The following is a 20,978-nucleotide window of genomic DNA, read 5'->3' as shown; positions in this document are numbered from 1 at the left end:
AGTTATGTTTTTAGTATTTTGCTTTAAAAATTATGACACCTTAATTCATTTTATGTGGTAAAATGTTCTTGGAAATCTTGCCTACAATTATATGTTAAAATTTACTAGCATAAGACATTGATTTCCATGATTAAATAATAGAAAATGGATGGTAAAGTTCAAGAAGGTACACTCAATGTTTGATTCATGATTGTGATTATATTAAAAACAAAAGAGATAACCAAGGAACTAAATTCCATAGTGTTCTAGATTCCTAAGAATGACTGACAAGGCAAGCTGCATTCTTTTAGGCTTACAGTATAACATTCACAATCTGAGCACATTATGCATAGAAATTACTTTATGTGCCAAACTAAAAGCTTCTGTCATATAAACTGCACTAAGTACTTAATTCATTCAAGACTGATTAATAATTCAATTAAATACTTATTTTTTCTTTTTATTGATAATACTTTTTATTTAAATTTGCAACAATCTTATCTTATTGTCAATTCCAGTACCCTCACCCTCCTCTTCTTCTCAGTCCCCCTCCCAACCTCTATAACATCCTCTTTCTGCTTCCCAGGGAGGCTGAGATCTGTCTTCCATGGGGGATCTTTAAAGTCTGTCATATTATTTGGAGTAGGGCATAGGAACTCCCCCATGTGTCTAGGCTGAGAGAGCATTCCTCTGTGTTTCTGGAAGCAACCTAAATGGCACTCAGCTGAAGAATGGATGGAGAAAATGTGGTACATTTACACAATGGAGTACTAGTCAGCAGAAAAAAAAATTGGAATCTTGAAATTTGCAGGCAAGTGGATGGAAGCTAGAAAACAAGGAGGACCCTAAGCGAGACATACATGGTCCTCAGGAGAGTGGGAAATGTACAAGATCTCCTGAGCAAATTGTGAGCATGGTGGGAGGGGAGAAGGTGTTAGGACAAAGAGAAGGGGATAACAGGAGAAAAGGGGATGAGGGAGTTGGAAAATTGACTCAGGGAAAGAACTGAGGAGAGTAAGAAAAAAGATACCATAATAGAAGGATCCATTATAGGTTTAAATAGAAATCTGGCACTAGGGAAATGTCCAGAAATCTACAAGGATGACCACAACTAACAATCTAAATATTTAATTTTTAATTTCACAATACATAATTGTAATATTGGTTTGTATTGAAAAGAAATAAAATTATTTGGCTCAAACTTTTGAGGGCTGCAATTACTCCATCTTCAATGGCATGTGCAAATAAAATGTGAGTTGGATATTTTGATATGTTAAGGATTTTTATGTGAATTATATCACGTGTTTAAATGGAGCAGCAATCAAGCAAACAATCATTGAACTACAATAACAGCATTAGTCTAAATTTTAGAAATTCCAGGATGTCAATTTCCTACAATTTAAAACTAGAGTTTAAATATTCAGAAATGCTGAACAGTGAATTACAATATGTAAAGAGGAAAAGATTCTTGCATAGTCCTGCATGCTCCAAATCTCTCTGCAGTGCCCTAATTGGCTTGTGTTTCTCATTGGTAGCAAGGCTCTAGAAATTTTTTCCTGCCCATGCCTCAAAGGATTCTGTGACTTCTTTTCCTGCTCTTTGCCTGAAATCACATGAAACTCAGTGAAATGATATTCAATGAAACCAGCCTCTCCGGTCACAGCACCAAGGTGAAGGATCAACCTGACTTTGGAATCACTTGGTTTTGATTCCTCATTTAAAACTTTTGTTTCAAACACTAACTTCTTTCAACAAGCCACAGTTTATGAATGAATGAGATGAACAACCCTCTAGAGAATGGTTGCTATGTGTAATTAATATTAAAAAGTCTTCAAGTTCCTTGAGAATTCACAGTGCTTTGAGAGTCACCATGGCTATTTTTAATTGCAACGGTCCTAGACTGCAGCAAACATGAAAGCATATCTTTGTGGTCGGAAACAAGTGCAGCAATGTTTGTCATTAATCAAGGCTTTAGTACAGACATTGGATCTGCTCTTCATATTGTGTAATAGTGAATAAAGTGTGGCAGCAAAACCTAGGAGATGAAAATCACCAAACAGAGGCTTTTCTTTCCCTAGTCATCTTGTTCTCTTCATGACTATTGTCTGAGGAAAGTGGTAGGAAGGCAGAGACTGAAGAATTTCCTCAGAAATACTCATCATTAAATAATAGTTTTAATTGTGTATGATGTAAGTAAAACTGAGTAAATAATGCACTAATAAATGTCCTCATGTTATATGGCATAGTGTAAATATCATGTGTTTCAGTAAACAATGCTTTGTACTGTTTTCATTGATATATGCATTCAAAAGACCATAGAATTCCAATTTACAATTTAGAAAGTGTCTTAGGAGACTAGTTCTGGAAACGCTTTCCAAGTGAAAAAACACAGCATGGATTCTTTGAGAAGTAAATCCTCATACAGCTAAACCTTGACTTTATATTAAAGAGTAGTTTTTATATAAGACTACAAAACTATTTTGTCTAGTTAGTTGTCTCATAAATTTAAAAATTTCATAAATATGAGAAAAGCAATTATACTGATGATTTTTAAAAATAAAAAAGAGCATTCTGAAATTCTTTATTATTTTGTCTTGGTTAGTAAATGTTGTTTTAAGAAATTGTAGTTAAAACTTAAAACATTATGACAAAAGAAAATCAGATAACAAGTACCATTCTTTGTATTTATTTGAAAGAAATAAAAATATTACATATAATAGGATTGGCATAAATTAGGGATTATTGTAATACAATTTATGTTTTTCATTTATTTCATGAGCTATGAGGCTTTGTCAATAGGATGATAACTAGATGAATTCAGTTGTAGCCTATTGTTTCATTGTGTGAGGTATCTCTGGTAGAGGTATTAATCAAAGCCAAGTGGATAAGAGTGTAACAATTGAGGGAGAAGAATCAGCAAACAAAACAAGCCTATAGAACACTTAAAAGCCAAGTATTTCTACCTTCCCCTTGCAATCATTAGTTGTTTATAATTTCTCACACCATTCTTCAGGCAAATAGCTACGTGGTACAAATCTACTAGTCTTACCTGGTTCCTGTTCATGATTACACTGGACACATATTTACTGAAGATTCCATCCTGTGCCAACCATGGAACTGAGCTCTTGACATGATGACAAACCAACATGCTATTCCAAAACTTCCTTTCCCATGGCCGGGGACAAGAGTCCAAAGGCAAAATAAGTAATGCTAACAGAGTCTATTTGAAGAGGCTTCAGCCCAGTCAGGAAAGTCAAAGGAGTAATACTTGGTGTATTAGAAAATGCAAAGGAATTCAAGAGGATGGAGGAAATTTGGACAAAAAAAAAAAAAAAATTCATGAAAAGTCAGCCCAAGGGTTGAGCATCTGACTGACAATGAGAATTAAAGAACGGGATTCCACATTGGTCCCAGTGCGAGTTTAGTTGATTACAAACTATAAAGAAATGGCTCTGATCAATCTTGTTTATCTCCCAGTAACTGACATTGTATGAGTTAAAATTTTTCCTCCTTTTTCTATAAACTTCTCCTCATAGGCATATACAAGGTTGATCCCTCTTATAGCCTCACTGATGGGAGATGTCATTCTATAAATATGTTTCTCTTATTGGTTAATGAATAAAGCACTGCTGGCCAGTAAGAAAGCAAGATAGGTGGGACTAGGAGACAAGGAGGTTTCAGGGAGATGTAAGGAGATTCAACCTGTAAGACCAAGAGAGTAGAACTCTGGACCCTCTCTTCAGTAAGATAAGACCATGTGGAAATACTTAGATGAATAGAAATGGATTAATATTTAAGACAGATCTAGCCAATAAGAAACATTACTAACAGGCCAACAGCATTATATCTACTACAGTGTCTCTTTGTGTTATTTGGGGCTGGTGCGGCTGGTAAGACCAGGCTGATGGGAAAACATGTTTGTAACACCTCATCGTTGTTCATTAAAATATAAATACCATTGGGTGGTAGTGGTTGGAGCCTTTAATCCCAGCACTCAGGGAGGCAGAGGCAGGTAGACCTCTGGGAGTTTGAAGCCATCCTGTTCTACAGAGCAAGTTCCAGGACAGCCAGGGCTGTTACACAGAGAAACCCTGTCTCAAAAAAATCAAAAAAGAAGAAAAAACAAACAAACAAACAAAAAACAACAAAAGATATAAATATTACTGAGTAAGTGCTACAAAGTCTTCTTTGAGTCATTCATGGTACTTATTAAACAGTGGCTCCTTTGTACATAAAAGTTCACACTAGAGAAGCAGGAGTTGAAAAATTGAGCTGTTGGCCGGCCTTCTTTCCTTCTTCCCCCTTTCCTCCCATTTTCTAAATAAATTTCAATACAAACATTTCTATGACTACCTGTTACAAATATTCTTCCAAACTGTTTGTCTTTCTTTTCTTCAGCTGAAAAGAAAACATTTTGATAATTTATATAACATTCAGCATTGAAGTTACCATATGGCAATGAATATTGAATTTCATATATATTAATATATAATGGAATAATTTATCATCTCCTATTCAGAAGTCATGGCTACTAAGTGCATTGGTGCCCATATAACATATCTGGTTAATATGACTTCTATAGAAACTGGTGTAAAAATTTAAAGAAAACGTGTTTAAATTACCTTATATCCATGGCTATATTGGTAAAAACACAAATATGCATACACGTTGTGTGCGAGTGTGTGTGTGTGTGTGTGTGTGTGTGTGTGTGTGTGTGTGTGTAAGGACAAATTGTAAATAGATAAAATATAGTTTTTTTTTTTTTAAACTGGCAATTCTATTTGGGATCTGTTGTGTGAAATTTTGTAGATAGGATTACTATCTTTAATCAAGCAGCCTTTAATAAAAGAGAAAATTCTCAAAACTAAATTTGGGATGCTCTAAAAGAGTACATTGAGCAGAACTTTGGTATCTGTAATGAAGATATTTGGGCCTGACCTGCACTCCCAGATCTTGTCTGAACATTTCTATATTTTTCTTTGTCACGGTCCACTAAAGAACACTAGCTCTTCCTTCTGTTCAATCAGGTTCCATGAAAAATCCTATCAATCAATCAATTAATCAATCAATCAATCAATTAGTCAATTAAAAAATCTGTTTTTGTCTTTGTTGTCTTTCTGTCTGTCTGCATCTCTCTGTCTTTCTCTCTTACACACACACACACACACACACAGGTACAGATATAAGGTCCAAATGCACAAAGAACAAAACTATTAGCATTATCTCTCTACTAAAACTCTGAAAACTGTGGATCAATATGCAGAAATATGTGAAAAATAACATAGTGATACACTTTAACAAGTGTATTTTAACAAGTGTATTTAACAAGTGTATATTAATATATTTTAAAATACATTGTAAGCAAAAGGAGCTATAAAAAAAAACTTAGTTTTGTAAATAGCAGCCCAAGCTATAGGTAAAACCATGAACGCCTGCTCAATTGGGTAACAAGGATTTATTAGAAAGCACTCACAGATCCACAACAAAGTAGATAGCTGCTGTAGTCTTCTTTTCTACCCAGGGGTGAATGGAACTAACAATATGATCTCTGATCACAACATGACAAAGAAGAGAAACTGCCTACCTCTTTCCTTATAAGAAGTCATGTCCACAGACAAGAAGCCATGCCCTAAAGCTGGTACCCTGAATCTATTAGAAAAATTAATTTCCACAATACTTCCCTGTTCTGTCTCAATAAGAAGGGTCTAATCCTAACATAAAACTAACATAGAACATACTCCTGCCATGTTGGAAAGAAAGGGATAGAGCCAAAGTTGCTGCTGATGGTCCTAGCCTACCCTGCTTAGTGTTCAGAAAAAATTCTCATGATCAGAAAAGAATTGCAGATACACAATAAAAACAGATTCTTACAAAAAGTCTTCTAAATGGGTCACATTGTGTTTAACAAGTGTATGTACATGGCCTTCAGAAAGAGTGTAGAGTCATAGATTAAAAAATAATTTAGGGATAATAAACTGAGATCCATAAAGGTCAAGTAAGAGTATAAAAAATTATAATGGACCACATAAAAATGGAAAATACACAGAGAGTGAAGAATATGTACACATTTTTTTCTTCAAATTTTTTGACCCTTAATGAGCTAACTGCAGAGAGACATTTGATTGTGGGGGCTTGTAAGGAGTATGGTGTACTCCTTACAGGGGCTATTAAGCTAAACCAACATAAAGGAATCTTAACTTCAAATTTTGGGTTTAAGCTTATATTGCTTTGGCAAAGAGGTTCTGCTTTTGTTTCCATAGAAGATGAGAAGCTGTGGATTCCTTCCAGGCTTATATGGTTTGATTAAGTAAGACTCCTCAAGAGTTCTCTGATGGAAGCCATGGCCCAGGTGATCCAATGTCCAGGACAGTTTCAAGGCAGCCTCACAGACTACTACAGCCAAGGTTTCACCATAATTCTAAATTTGCTCTGGGTTCCTATAAGATCACTGTGCCCAACAATCAACTACATCCAAATCTTCAAATACTTTTTTTAATAAATGTCTGTTTTCATTTAATTTGGGTTGGTAATCAACAGTTAATGGTTACAGTCAATCTTTTTCTAAAGAATAAAGCACCTTATGAACTTTATACAAGGCAGAACACATCTTCAAATTTCCTGCTTCACTGAGAAGTCTGCCAGACATTGTAGGCCTATAGACTAAAGATAGATGCCCCAGTGTTAAGAGAAGAACTTTTTGTGACTGTCCAGGAATCCTGATATCTCTGTCATTTCTAGAGTTTTGGAGTTGCTTACAATGCACTTCTTGTTTTCTTAGGCAATATTATATCCTTGTAGGGTCTTTGATGGAGTAGAAGACTAGATACCTAATAATTAGTTTCATTTAGTTACAATAAAAGATAAATTAAATATAAAACTTTAGACTCACAAAAATAGGATAGATGATAGAGTATTTTCTTTAATTATGCCAAATACAAATAGACTAAATATAGTAACTGTAATTCTGGTTTGATAAATATTTTGTTATATATAATTGTACTACATCAAAGTGTAACCTTTCTTTTTAATTAGACAGAAAAGGGGGGATGATATGGGATGTCCTTCTGTATGCTACAACTATGTGTTGTTTTAATTAGTTGATAAATAAAACTGTTTTAACCAATGACAGGGTAGAATACAGCCAGGTAGGAAATCCAAATGATGAAAGTAGGCAGAGTCAGTGTGATGGTACGTAGCTGCTGGGGAAGCAAGATATGAGGTAACAAGCTCTGAGTCTTGTGATAAAATATAGTAAAATAGAAATTGGTTAATTTAATTGTGAGAGCTAGTCAGTTATTTGCCTTAACCATTGGCCAAACAATTATAATTAATAGTAAGTCTCTAAGTGTATATTCGGAAACTCATGGGCAGGCCAAGAAACCTGCAGCCACACCAAATTGTAGCCATTTCTTACTGTCTATATACATGTGGCTTTACCATTAGACTTCAGAATTGTACTCACACCACTCCCAGAAATTATGTACAAGAAGCAAAAGGTGTTAGAAACAGGCTAAGTCTAGCCAAGTAGTAGACCTCTTGCCAAGAATGTGTGAAGTTTTTAGATTTAATTCACAGAACTATAAAACTAATATAAAAGCCTTTTAGAGCCTTTAAAAAATTGTAGGTAATAATATTGCTTACCTGAGAAACTTCCTGAAAGATATAAAAATCTCTTCACTAGAAAATATGGAATGATTGCAAAACATTTCTCCTAAAACCTTGCCAGTATTCACTGAGCTGAAATTATATTGATGGTCCACATCCTAACCAACTGACTAACTGAAAAATGTGCAGTAAACAGTTCTCCATATTTAATTATCATTCCAAATTTTCCCTCTCTCGTCTGATGCATTACTAAGATAAATTTTATATTCTATGCTGCTAAAAACAAACAAACAAACAAACAAACAGAAACTCAGATACTTTAAAAGGTGTGGTAGTTTTGCTTGCATTTGCAGGAGCTGGCATTGTGTGAGGTGGATGTAATACCTCCAGGCTCATCACGTGGAATTGAATACTAAGAAGCTTTTATTAGGCTTGATTTGTATTTCAGATTTTAGCAGTAGACAGGCTACATATATTTATTGATTGTTTAGTTAGAGAATTATGCCATATCCAACAGTTTTAAGTTATGAGAAGCAACAAATTAATGTCCCAAGGCAAGTATAAGGATGTTTGGGAGAACCAACTAAATATGGAACATATTAGTGGAACATGATATACTGCTCAGAGAACCAAATCTGTAACTCCACATGATCTCAGATCAGGTACCAAATCTCCATTTTATAGGAATCGGAACAATTCCTTAAAAAGGTAAGAGAGTTATTAAAGTCATATAGATTGTCAATAATTATCAAAGTATAGTGATAAACACAGATTTGTTTGGCCCCCTAAACAACATCTCAAATACTCTATTCCCCAAATGCTGTGTCAGGAATGTTCTTTGGAAATGTGAAAGTTTTTCAAATGTTGAAGGACTCAGGCTGCTCTGTATGGGCAGCTATGGATGGAGAAAGTTTGTCACCAGCACAGGCATGTTTCTCCTGATGTGCAGCTAGAAAACCTCAGGCAGAGGAGTACAACATCTTCACATTTTATGAAAGCATTGTTTTGAAATTGTATGTTAAAGTAATTCTCAGAGACAACAGTAACTGAAAGGGAGCTGGTTTCCAGCATTTGTCACTGGAGTAAAAATAGCATGCAGTGTACAGCATCACATAAAGTAAAGTGCAAATAGAGACCCTCCACTCCCCCAATCTCGGTCATTATGACTCAATCAAATTCTCCCTCTTGCCCTCCTCTCACCCTTCTAGATGAATGTTCTTTATAACATGCAAACTTTTGTGGAATTTTTACTTCAATATTTTAGAAGCGGTCTGGCTAAGGCAAAGTCTTCAGTACTGAAACAAGCACACACATTTGTATTTTGGTGTAAACCATGATTCCTAAATTATAGTGTAAAGATTGATTTCTCATCAGAGCTCTCAGTCCTGAACATTCTGGGCTGGCCCTAAAAAACAGCAGCTGAGCCTCCTCCATCTAAAAAGAGTCCTGTGTGTGGAGTCAGACCTTGTGAAACCATTTCCTCTGCTCTGTCTTTGTCACAGAAGGATTTACATTTCAGTATGCCCTAGACTTCTAACACTAGCCTGAATTTCAGCTGTGTACAAATCTCAAAACAAATAATACAAAGAAGAGAACTAGTAGCTATATTGTTTACATCAAAAGATTTGTTTAAGGTTACACAAAAGGCATGATTTCAAACCTTTGTGGTACTGCTTCTATTTTAACTTATTACTATAGAGAATGAGCTGCATCAAGTCAGTGTATTTACATATTCTTAAAAACGAAGAAACAATGAAGCTATTGATGAAAAGCTTCAGGTTATATTAATGTTTTTAACTTAAAATTATTTTTTTAAGGTCAAACTGAATTTTTATTGTATATTTTGTTATTTCATAATTAAAATAAAAGCAAAGTCAAGTTATTATGACTTTTTGAAAAGGCGCTATAAAATTATAAAAAAGTTACAATTCTATTCTCACAAATATATAAAAATGTAAGGTGAAACATGAAGGTAATGAAAGTATATTTGTACAGACATATACTTGGTACCTTCTAAAATACATAAATATATATATATACATATATATATGTACTACAATAATTTTTTGATATTTTAAGAATGTTTTATAGGGACAGCTCAGTAATGCCCACATTTTTCTGCAGACTGATAGCTGGGAAGTCAGCATGGGATGGACTCAGGACCCCCTGAATATGCTTCTCAGCCAGAAGGACTGAGCAGTCTAAGGGAGCTCAGACAGTGGAGCCAGGATGTATCCCTAGTTCACAAAAGGACATTGAGAACAAATCCCCCATGGAGGGATAACTGCCTTAACCTAGAAACAGGAGAGAAGCCCTAATCCCTACTGCACATGACCTGTCAGATCTACATAACCCCAACTGGAAGGCATTCCCCTACATATGGAAATGGGGTGGGGGGATGGGAGTGGAGGGTGGTTAGGGTGCATGTGAGAGGGCAGAGAGGGTAACAGGGAGGGAGGGAGGGGAGGGAACTGGGATCGACAGGTAAAATAATAAATTAAATAAAAAAAAAAAAAAAGCTTTGACTCCAAAATTTAAGTTCAAGGGCAAGTTACTGGGGAAAAGGATTTCTATTTTTGTTTCCACAGAAAATGAAAAGCTGTGGATTCCTTCCAGACTAATGTGGTTTGATCAAGCCAGACCGCCTGAAACAGAGTACCAGGTGATCCTACATTCAAAACAGCTGGACAAAGCAGCCTTGCAGACTACAGCCATGATTTCTGCATCTTCTTAGAATCCCCCATGACAGCGCCCCTTACCAGCAAGAAGTAGTTTGGAAAGAATGATGCCCAAATTCCCAAATATTGTCTATAAATGTTTGTTTTCATTTAAATGGACTTGGTTATATAAAATAAACAAAAAAGAATAAATTCAGAAACCATAATACATAACTGTAAGACAAAAAAATTCCCTGACTCATTTTTACCACACCATCATGTACTGATATATGTGAGCACATTCCTATATTTTGCAATGTAAGACCAAATAAACTATTATAATATTGAATATTGAATACAATTTATAATATCAATGTTAAACATGAAAAAAATTTTTCTGCTTTAACAAATCAAGTATTTAACATGCAAAAAAATCAGATTAAAAGACTTGTTTTTCTGTCTCAGTGCCAAGTGCCTTCCCTCCTTGCCTCTGATGTAGTTCAGAGAAAATATGATGAAGTGATTTGCCAATTTTTTCTACTTAAAATCATCTGAGAAGCTGGGTTTCTTTACAGGGACTGCTGATCTATTTTATCCTTCGTGCAGCAAGGCTTCCATACACAGTGCCTGATGACACTTATCCTTTATGCATCAAGGTGGAAGGAATCTGATCAGTACAAATTGCAAACTCGGTTACAATAATTCTGAGTAAATAAACTCTGAGTTGTCCTCTGTTCATATGTCCCATCTACATATATCTGTTAGAAATACATCCGAAAAGCCAAAGCACTGCCCTGGCACAGATTTCCCCAGTTACGCATTCCTTCCAAATTGTCTGTTCTTTGTCTAACACTAAGTATCATTTTTGGACACTAGTTTGGACTTCATGATCACCAGAAGACCCACATGTTAATGAGAATTTAAACAAACTTTTAGAATTTTCACTTTTTAGTTAGTTCTTGTGCTAAATAGGATCCTAGACCCAATGAAAGAGCCATTAATAATTTAGTAGGTTTATTTATACATCTCTATTCTCTTCCATTGATCTATGTTTTGGATTTTGTATTAGCACTGTGCAGTTTTGTTGTTGTATTGAGCACAGTGATATATCTAGCTCTTCCTTTCCTCCTTGATTTGCTTTAATTCTCAGATTAACTTTTTAGTCCTATGAAGAATGTAATGGGAATTTTGATGGGAACTATATTAAATATGTAGGTCACTTCTGCCATAAGTTTATTCTACATTATTGGTCATTAACTACATAAATATGAAAAGTTTACCCATCTTTCTTCTTCTTCAGTTCCTTTCTTCAATGTCATAAAGTTGAGTCTTCTCATTGGTTGTGTTAGAAAGAACTTTCTAAGCTACTGACTGTTATATCTTGATTTATCTTCTTATTTTGCTAAAGTTATATTACAGGTCTAAAGAGTGGTTTTTGGTGGAGTCATGGGGAACTTTCTTGTGTTAAAACATACTTTACCTACAGCATACACTGGGAAGTAAACAGCCCTTTCAACAAGTGTGTCAACCAAATAGTCAAGTACAGAAGACTGGTAGAGCGTCCATATCCCTGTACAAAGTGCATGCAAAATACATAAAAAGATACTAATGTAATATCAGAATTCTGGAACTTCTAGGAAGAAATATAAATAAAGCATCAGGTGTAGGCCTTGTCAAGGACCTTCTGAAAGGGAAATAACCTTGAGAATTGATAAATAAGGTTAATAATACTGGTAAGCTCTTGCATAGCTATGGCAACAACTGTCAGAGTGAAGAGAAAGCTACACTTTGAAAGAAAAAAAATATGTCAATTACATATTAGATGGGGTTATTGTATAGAATATGTAAATAACTTCAAAACTCCAATATTAAAAAAATAGCCAAAATATTTCATCAATTCATAGCCTAATAAATTGAGACAATAGTTCTCAGGAGAAGAAATAAGAAAAAGAACAAAGAGTGGGGAAAAATGTTCAATATGCTTAACCATGGAAAAAATGTAAATTAAAATCCCTTTAGGAGATGAGGAGATGGCCCAGCAAGTAAAGCTCTTGCCTCATGAACATTAAGACCTCAGCACCCATCTAAAAAGCCAGGTATGGTGGTGTCCCCATGTAATCTCTGAGCTGAGGAAAAGACAAGCAGAGTCTCAGGGCTCCTTGATCTTTCAGCCTAATATCCACTGAACCCTCAGTTCGTAGCCTCAGACACAAAGTAGACCATTTCTAAAAAGTAAAAGATGGGGTTGATCACTGGCTTCCACATTTATATGCAAACACTTGCTGTCAATATACATACCCTCACACATGAACACATATGTACACAGATAAAATGAACAATATTCAAATTAGAAAAAACAAAACCAAGAAGAGCATTATTGTATGATTCAGCCATATCAGTCCTGGGCATGTAGAGGAAGGACGTTATGTTAGCATAGCACTGCAATACTTATATATCTGTACTTATTTGTAGCTTATACTATTCACAATAGCTAAGACAAGGAACTAGGGTAGAGGTTCATCAATAGATGAACTGGTCAAGCAAATGTGAGACATGAATAGAACAGAAATTTATTCAGACTTTATGGCTTTATGTAGAATATAATCATGACATCTGCAAGGGAAAAGATAGAACCCAAGATCATTATGGAGAGAAACAGGCCAGACTCACAGAGATAAATATCACATTTTCCCATATGTAGAAGTCATTTTATGTGTTTGTGACCTGAAAGTAGAAAGGGTTAAGAAATTGGTCTAAAGGGAGGAGTTCCAGTTGGATTTTGTCAACTTGACCAAAGCTAGAGTCATTTGAAAAGATAGAAGCTCAGTTAAGAAAATGAACCCACCAGATTGGCCTGTGGGCAAGCTAGTAGTGTGTTTTCATAATTTTTGAGTGATAGGGGAGGGCATGGCCCATTCTGGGTGGTTCCACTCCTGAGTAGGTGGTCCTGGGATGTATAAGAAAGTAAGCTGAACAGCTTTATAGGGCAAATTAATTACATGCACCTGACCATGCCCTCTGCATCAGTTGGAACCTCCAGCTTCCTGTCCTGAGTTCCTGTTCTGACTTCCTTTATGATGGACTGTGATGTAAAAGTGAAAGTGAAATAACTCCTTTCCTCTGCAAGTTGCTTATAGTTCTGGCTTTGAGTGCAATATTAGAATCCCTAACTCAGATAAGAGGGGAAGGGTACTCTAACAAAACACATGAAAACAGAAGGAGGAGAGTGGCAGAGTAGGGAAGGGAGGGGAGCAAGTGCAAGCATCAAATGTCACAATTTGTACATACGAAGCTTCCAGAGACACTCAGACAGTCTGTATGCTAAGGGAGTTTAAGGAATTTCATACAGAGAAAATAGAGTCCATGAAGCCAATCAATTCTATAATTTATATTATTAGTCTGTAATCTTTTTGGTGTTTAGTTCCAGTATGTAGTCTCTAGTTACTATTAATATTTAAAAAATACTTACCAACTGGTTCCTTTTGGTTCTGAAAGAGAATCTTGCTATTACTCCCATCCATATTTGCCATGTTTATTGTATTTCCATCTGTCCAGTATAGTTTCCTTAATTCAAAATACATGGATTAAATATTATATTCAAATGCATTTGTTAAAAGGCAGCATATGGCAAAGAATGAAATAAGAAGATACATTCTAGGCACAAGATTAATTATTTTTCCAAAAGTCCTAAAATTATTGGGCTCCTGTGCATTTTCCTAGGAGGAAAGCATCTCTTTTGCCTTTTTCTTTCTTTGAACAATTTTATCTTATTCTTATGTTCCTTCTACATCCAAATCTGATGCTTAACCAAGACTATAGCAAACTGCTCTCATTTTGTTCTTCATCAAATCTGAATCCTCTAGGCTGAGAAGGAATTAGAATCTGTAGATGGGAAGAAACTCATTTCAACCATTCCTGAAAACTGTGGTATCACACAAGAGCCTAGACTCTCCAGAGACAGGAGCAGGCTGACTTTGCAGTGTCCACTCAGTAAGGAAATTTTCAAACCCAGCATTCAAAATGAAATTGCTTTTCCTCCACAACTCTTTTTTGTTCTAAACTCTCATTCCCTAGAAACATACACTAATGAGAGCTTATAAATTGCATGTCATTTGGACAGAAATCTCTGACCAGGACTTTGAATCTCTTTAACAATTTCCATACTCTCATTTACATTTTGACTCTATCCTGAATATATGTATCATCTGAATTAAACAATCATTTCATGTAAAATCTGAGATAAACTGTTGTAAATTTTTTTTAAAAAATCATACTTTACCCCCTGACTGGGTGAGCTGCCAGGCACTGTGGCTTATCGATTCCGTGGATAATTGAGGTTTTCAAAGAGCCGTCTAGCCTGGCCACGTTAATTTGTGTTTCATCAAATTCTGAGCTAATCCAGTATAAATTACGTGAAACCCAGTCCACTGCTAACCCTCTGATGCTCTGAGTATCTGCAAAACAGGATAAAGAAAATGGAGAGTGACCGCAGGTTCACATACACTTGGCTCCTTAGGTAAGTTATTTTCTGTATAAGGGAAAACCTAATTTACACTTTAATTTGTCAGCTAAAATTGTACAAGATTGTAATCTCATTCCCTTATCAACACTTCTTAGGGCACACATAATCATTAATGTCTAACTGCTGAAGAATTAGGAATCCTGAAGCAACAATTATCATGAAAATTGGAGTAACAGTCAATGATTCAGCAGTAACCTCTCCGAACAGACAATAGTAAAAGTCTTGTTGGCAGAGGTGACCATGATTTGAGTGAGAATGATAACTCCTGCAGTTGGTACCACAGAAGTCTCCTTAGGAGAATGTACTGTGTGTCATTAAGGCATGGGGTGTTTGTTGCTTTAAGTGCTGATTTGTTACTTATTTGAAATGAAATAATCCCCCAAATCAGCACACTTGAACACCTTTCAACACAGACAATTAGGAGGAATTTAATGGTATATGAGAAAAAAACTCAAGTCATTTTACCATTACTCCAAATGTGGGCTCTTGAGTAATGACCAAACCTAAAGAGGGTCGCCTCACTGCTGTTTTCTCATTAGTGAACCAGGCATCTTGAAAAAAAAGCATGGGGCTGTGTCTTAAACACAAGAGGCATTTTAAAAAGAGAAACATACTAAAATGAACTGTTACAAATTGTCAAGACTACTAGTGTATAGTAGGAATATGTTAGTAACTATTTGTGGCATTTGAGAGCTTTCCCCTGGACTTGCCTCTTTTTCCATTTTGGTGTTTTCTAGTATGTAGAACTTCTAAGGTTCTTTGGTCATCTGTTACTTAACATTATGGTGGATATGTGAAAATGAAGACTGGTCCGTGAATGTGTGAATGTAGGAAGAGTGAAAGTACTGAGGTTTCAGGCAGTCCCCAGGCATGAGCTTCCTGTGGTACTGACCTGCAGTGCAAGCAGCTGATATTTCTCTTCAATAGAATCAATACATCTACCCACTCAACACAAGCTAGATTGTTTGTTTCTTATTTATTTTTTTCTTATTTTACATATCGATCCCAGTTCCCTTTCCCTCCCTCCCTCTCTTTTTCTCTCCCTCCCTCCCTCTTTCTCTCCCTCCCTCTCTGTCTCTCCCTCCCTCCCATGCTCCTTGACCACCCTCTCTGTGTTTGTTTATTTTTAAATGGGAGAATACCATTAAAATAGACATACAAAACTTGCTAACAAAGAAGAAGAGGTCCTGGAGTCCAGTAATTACTGTGCTGGGACTGTGGAACACAGAGAAGGTTGCTGCTCTACTATATTTCCAAGGACAGGAAGCAGAAGCATTTCTTCAATCCCTGTGACCCTCACAGAGCTGCTTCCAGCCTGGCATCCTCAGCCTGCTCACTGTGTAGGACTTCCCTTTGACTGTCATTGCTAAACCTCTACATTCTGAGTATAGAAAACAATTGCATCCTTATCTTTACCTGGTTTTGAGAGGAGAAAAAAAAAAACTAATGTAACACTTCTTTGCAATTAGACTTTCCTTCTCATTCAGGGTGTACTTCCTTCTGCCCTACCCCCAGGAGCTCACTGCAGGGAGGCAGTATTAAAAGAATGAGGTTTGTATTCATTCTCTAACCCTGGGGCACTAGTTCTTTCTTACCAGTATTAGCTACATAGATTTTTCTTTTTCAGCATCTTTGCTCATCTTAACCTGAGGCAACTTACAAATAAAACAGGATTTCTGGGAATCCTTTAGAGGATGTAATATTGTTCTACTAGAAGACATGTTTTATAAAATAATTTTTTATCTCTCTGATGCTGAGAATATTTTAAATTGTTTACTAATTGAATTAAATATATATATATATATATATATATATATATATATGGCAAAGAGAATGTATACTTCTTTGATAATAAAGAGAAACTCCATATATATATAAATATATATATATATTAATATAAATTGCCAATATATTGGATATTTCCTTTAGATATGCAGCACATACTCAAAAAAAGATTTGTAGTGACTTACTAAACTCTTCAAGTCTAATATGGAATTTTAAGGACATAATAAGACATATTAATTAGTTACAAACTCAAATAGAAGTTTGAAGAGCCTGAGGCTAAGGGTGCTTTCCTTTTCTTCTCTCTCTCTCTCTCTCTCTCTCTCTCTCTCTCTCTCTCTCTTTCTTCCTTTCTTCTTCTTTTTATATTCTGAGCACACATCTGAGCAACCTTGTGATTGCTTGTATCCTTGTGATTGTTTTGGACCCATATGGCATTTTGGGTTACCAGTCTGACAGTTGGAATCTACTCATCTGGTTTTTCTATAGCTAAAGGCCATGACTCATTGTTTTTGTTTTAGAGAACCCTAAAACTGTCCATGAAGGACTTGAAGAAAAATAGTAAAAAAAAAATCACTGCATCTTTCTTATTTATTATAAAAATATGGAGACAATATATTTTGACTCTTAATATCTGTTTTTCAAATAAGTCACATCAATACCTCTGAGCAGGTTTCTCAGAAAGTCCGTTCAAATTTCCTCTGTCTGGGGGGGTCCAACTTTTTTGAACTAAACTCATGATATATTCTGCAAAGTCTTTCTTTACCACAAGCCTCTGGTATATGAAAAATTTTAATTTTTAAATGTATGTCAAAATCACAAGACAGTTAAATATGAGTAAGTTATACTCTCTCTCTCTCTCTCTCTCTCTCTCTCTCTCTAATGCATGTCAGCTAAAGCCATAAAGATAAGCATGTGAGAGTTCATAATGTGGCATTCATCAAGGCAAAAGCCACACAGAGGATTTTCATTTTTGCTGTTTGGTACAATGTACCTTATGATTGTGAGAGTAAGACATAATGATCACAGGATTACTAGAAAGATTGTATACATCATTAGTGATAGGTGAGTTGGAAAATCCTTAGTGTTTAAAAAGACAGATTTTGTTGACCCCTCCTGGAAGGCATTACCCTCCCTGTGGAGGGGGGTGGGAGGGAGGGAGAGATAGAGGGAGGAAGAGTGAACTGGGAATGATATGTAAAATAAAAAAAAGAAGATTTATTGAAAAACTTAACATTTTGTTCCAGATTTTTCTATTATTTCTTTAAATATATGCAAATGTCAGAATATCTTCCTATGGTTTATGCCTTTAGCAATGCACTACTAGGTATTGGCAAGGAATCCACTTGTCAGATGGGAGAGTTAAATTTATTGAAAGCTAGAACAGCCTCATTTTTCTATACCAAGAATAAATTTTAGTAATTCATGGAAGAAATGTCCTAAATAATCTGTCATATTCCCACAGGTGAAGTCCATTGTAATAGTATAAAAGAACAATGATGAAACAGCCAAACAGATGCAATATAAGAACAAAACTGAAGGGCAAACCAATCAAGAATCCTCAAATTCAAACACTGTATAATAACCCAAAACAGCAGCTAGCACAGTTAATCTGGTAAACTGGAGAGCAAAGAGAAAGTGTTTAGCCAGAGTGACTATGGGGAGCTAGAAGCTGGGTCCGGAAGACAGAATGAATAACCTAATATTTTCAATCAATGTTTTCAAAGGGCAGCATATAAAAAGAGAAGCAAGAATATTGAGATAATATTGGAGTTTTTCCTCACTGGAATAATAAAAGGCAAAACCCCATAAAAAGACAAATTGAGAATGCTGTGAGAAGACGCAGGGAAGATTGCAAAGACACGTGAACAAATTCAGAGGCCACCCAGATAAACTTGATGGTTTTCATTGCAATGGTGAAGCTAAGCTAAGAGTGGGCACACCACTGAGCAAAAATAACCCTTGAATTGAATATTGTGCTCCACTGAATCACCTTAAATTACAACCTAACAATAACAAAATCTGATTTAAAATTAACAAAACTCTTGAATAGAAATTTATTCTTATATAATATAAAAAGTTGAAAGAAATTGAAAATGGGCTCAAATATACTATTCATCAATGAAAAAATAATTTAAAGCATTGTCAGATACCCCTTCACTCTAATAAGAATGACAATTGTCATAAAGTTGGGTGGGTAGGAGGTGGGAGGATCTTGGAGGAGTTGGGAAAGGTAAAAATCATTATCAAAATATAACATATGAAAAATTTTAAATAAAATGTAAGTTAATAAAATTGACAATTATCAAAAAGACAGCAGGATTTGTAGAAAATTGAACCCTTGCTCACCAATGGGCGATAATGTAAATCAATAGAGCTCTTTTGATAAGCAGTTTGAATTTCCTCCTTAAAAACAGAACCACAATAAAATCAGCAATCCTACAACTGTGTATCTATTCAAAAGAAATGAACCAGCACCTAAGAGATAGCTCAAATCTCATATTCATTCTCTACTATTTATGAGGTTCAAGAAATTGAAACTTAAAAGTGGTTATCAACTGATGACTATTAAAAGAAACCATGGTCCCAATGAATAATGGAATACCATGTAGCCAAAAGAGGGTCAAATTTTGTCATTTGCTATAAGACAGATAGAATTGGAGACTATTACATTAAGTACCATATGATCTCATTCATTTTCAGAGTCTAAAGCTATTGATTTCATTGGGGTCATAGTTAAGTAGCAGTTAACAGAGAGGGTGTAGAGAGTGAACAGGAGCATTGGAAGAGCTGGTCTATAGAACTATAGTTCTTAAACTTAGAAGTTCTAATTGCTTACATTGAAGGTTTTCAATAGGTAATGAAAATGAATGCACATTAAAAAAAAACTAGAAGAATTTTTGAATGTGTCCATCATTAAGAAGTGATACATCCCATGAAGTAGATAAGTTTACTATGGTTTAAGTAATATACATATATGTACTCGGATGGCAAAAGGTATCCCAGAATTATATAAATTTACTATATGTCATCTCAAATAAGTTCAAATATTTAAAATTAAAGCATATGTAAAAACAACAGCAAATTGACAAGTATTGGGGAAGCTTGGTATCTTTATGCGCTGATGACAAGAATGCGAAAAGGCAGCCAGTGAGGGAACAGAATGGTGCTATGTCAAAACAAAGCAAAACCAAAACAAAAGAGTTATTGTAAAACTTAGGCATTCAAAAAAAAAAAAAAAAAAAAAAAAAAAAAAACTCAGGAATTCCACTTTTTTTCTCATTTTGTGTGAAAGGATTTCATGCTTTCTAAGTTGTCATCAAAGTTATTATATAGCTGAGATTCATCTTGAACATCTGATCTACTTGCTGTATCTCCAAAGACTGGGATTATAGGCCTGTGCAAACGTGCATAGCTAGTAGTTTCACTTTCAATACATGCTTAAGAGAGATGAATTCTCAAAAGAACATTTGTATTATGATACTCAAAATGACAAATTTTGACAATAAACAAATTTAGAAACAACCTGTGTTGATGACTAGATGAATGAATAAGGTGCAGTATATAAACATATTAAAATACCGTTCAGTCTTGAAACAGACAAACATGTGATATATGCTAAAACAGAAGGAACTTGAGGATACTGTGTTAAGCAAAACATGTTTATCACTAGACATAAGGCTCAGTTAATGTGCAACTGGGAGGACCATAGTTTGAGTCTAGAGCACTCACTTAAATATGGAAAAGGCTGGCATACTAGCTGTACTCGTAGCATGTGGGTAGTAGAGACAGAAAGTCTTCAGGACAAGCTAGGTAGCCAGAGTATCCCATTTAGAAAGCTCTATGTCCACGTGAGACCCTAACACCAGTGGAGAGCTCTGATGTTAACCTCTGACCTCTATACATACATGCATACCTCTACATACTCATTTTTCAATCCAGAACATTTCTTAAGTGTAATGCCTCAGGTTCAGAACCTAGAGAATGCTATGGAACTTTTTAAAAATCCAAAACATTAGAATGAAATTGCACACTCACTTTTCTATTTTAAATATGAAAAGTGGGCTGTATGGCCATTTACCAGCATTAACTATGGATGCATAATTCTCAAAAGACAGGTGTAGGCATTGTTATAATAGCTGCTTGTGTTTCCTTTCTTTTTGTTTCTTTTTTTATTAAATCCCAGATATTGTTATTATCCTACTACTGAAACTTTCTGAGTGAACATGAGAAATGGAAACAGTAGATGTCCCACAGCCAAGCTTTATACTGTTTTCAAAGCCTAGAAAGTATGTTACTTGGACCTGTGGTCCTTTCCTTATTTCTCTCTGTACCAATTTTTAAAATAATTATTAATTTCAACCACTACTACATGCAATACTTTGAAATATATAGAGAGGAAAGCCTTACTTCATACTGACAAAATAATTGCT

The 20,978-nt window shown here is 35.2% G+C and overlaps 1 protein-coding gene across 1 annotated transcript in view; it reads right to left on the bottom strand.

The window, feature by feature from the left end:
* LOC127221898 (low-density lipoprotein receptor-related protein 1B-like) overlaps window positions 1–20,978 on the bottom strand; it is a 224,389-nt gene that overhangs the window by 116,943 nt on the left and 86,468 nt on the right. Inside the window, exons 12-13 of the mRNA XM_051183851.1 lie at window positions 14,521–14,695; window positions 13,711–13,805 (exon numbers count right to left, since the gene is read on the bottom strand). Coding sequence (XP_051039808.1) covers window positions 13,711–13,805; window positions 14,521–14,695 — 270 coding nt within the window. The remainder of the gene's footprint in view (window positions 1–13,710; window positions 13,806–14,520; window positions 14,696–20,978) is intronic.

Source organism: Phodopus roborovskii, unplaced genomic scaffold (genome assembly GCF_943737965.1).
Source record: "Phodopus roborovskii unplaced genomic scaffold, PHOROB, whole genome shotgun sequence".
NCBI classification, from domain to species: Eukaryota; Metazoa; Chordata; class Mammalia; order Rodentia; family Cricetidae; genus Phodopus; species Phodopus roborovskii.
The sequence above is the reverse complement of the archived record's forward strand: the minus strand, read 5'-3'. Positions and strand labels throughout refer to the sequence as shown.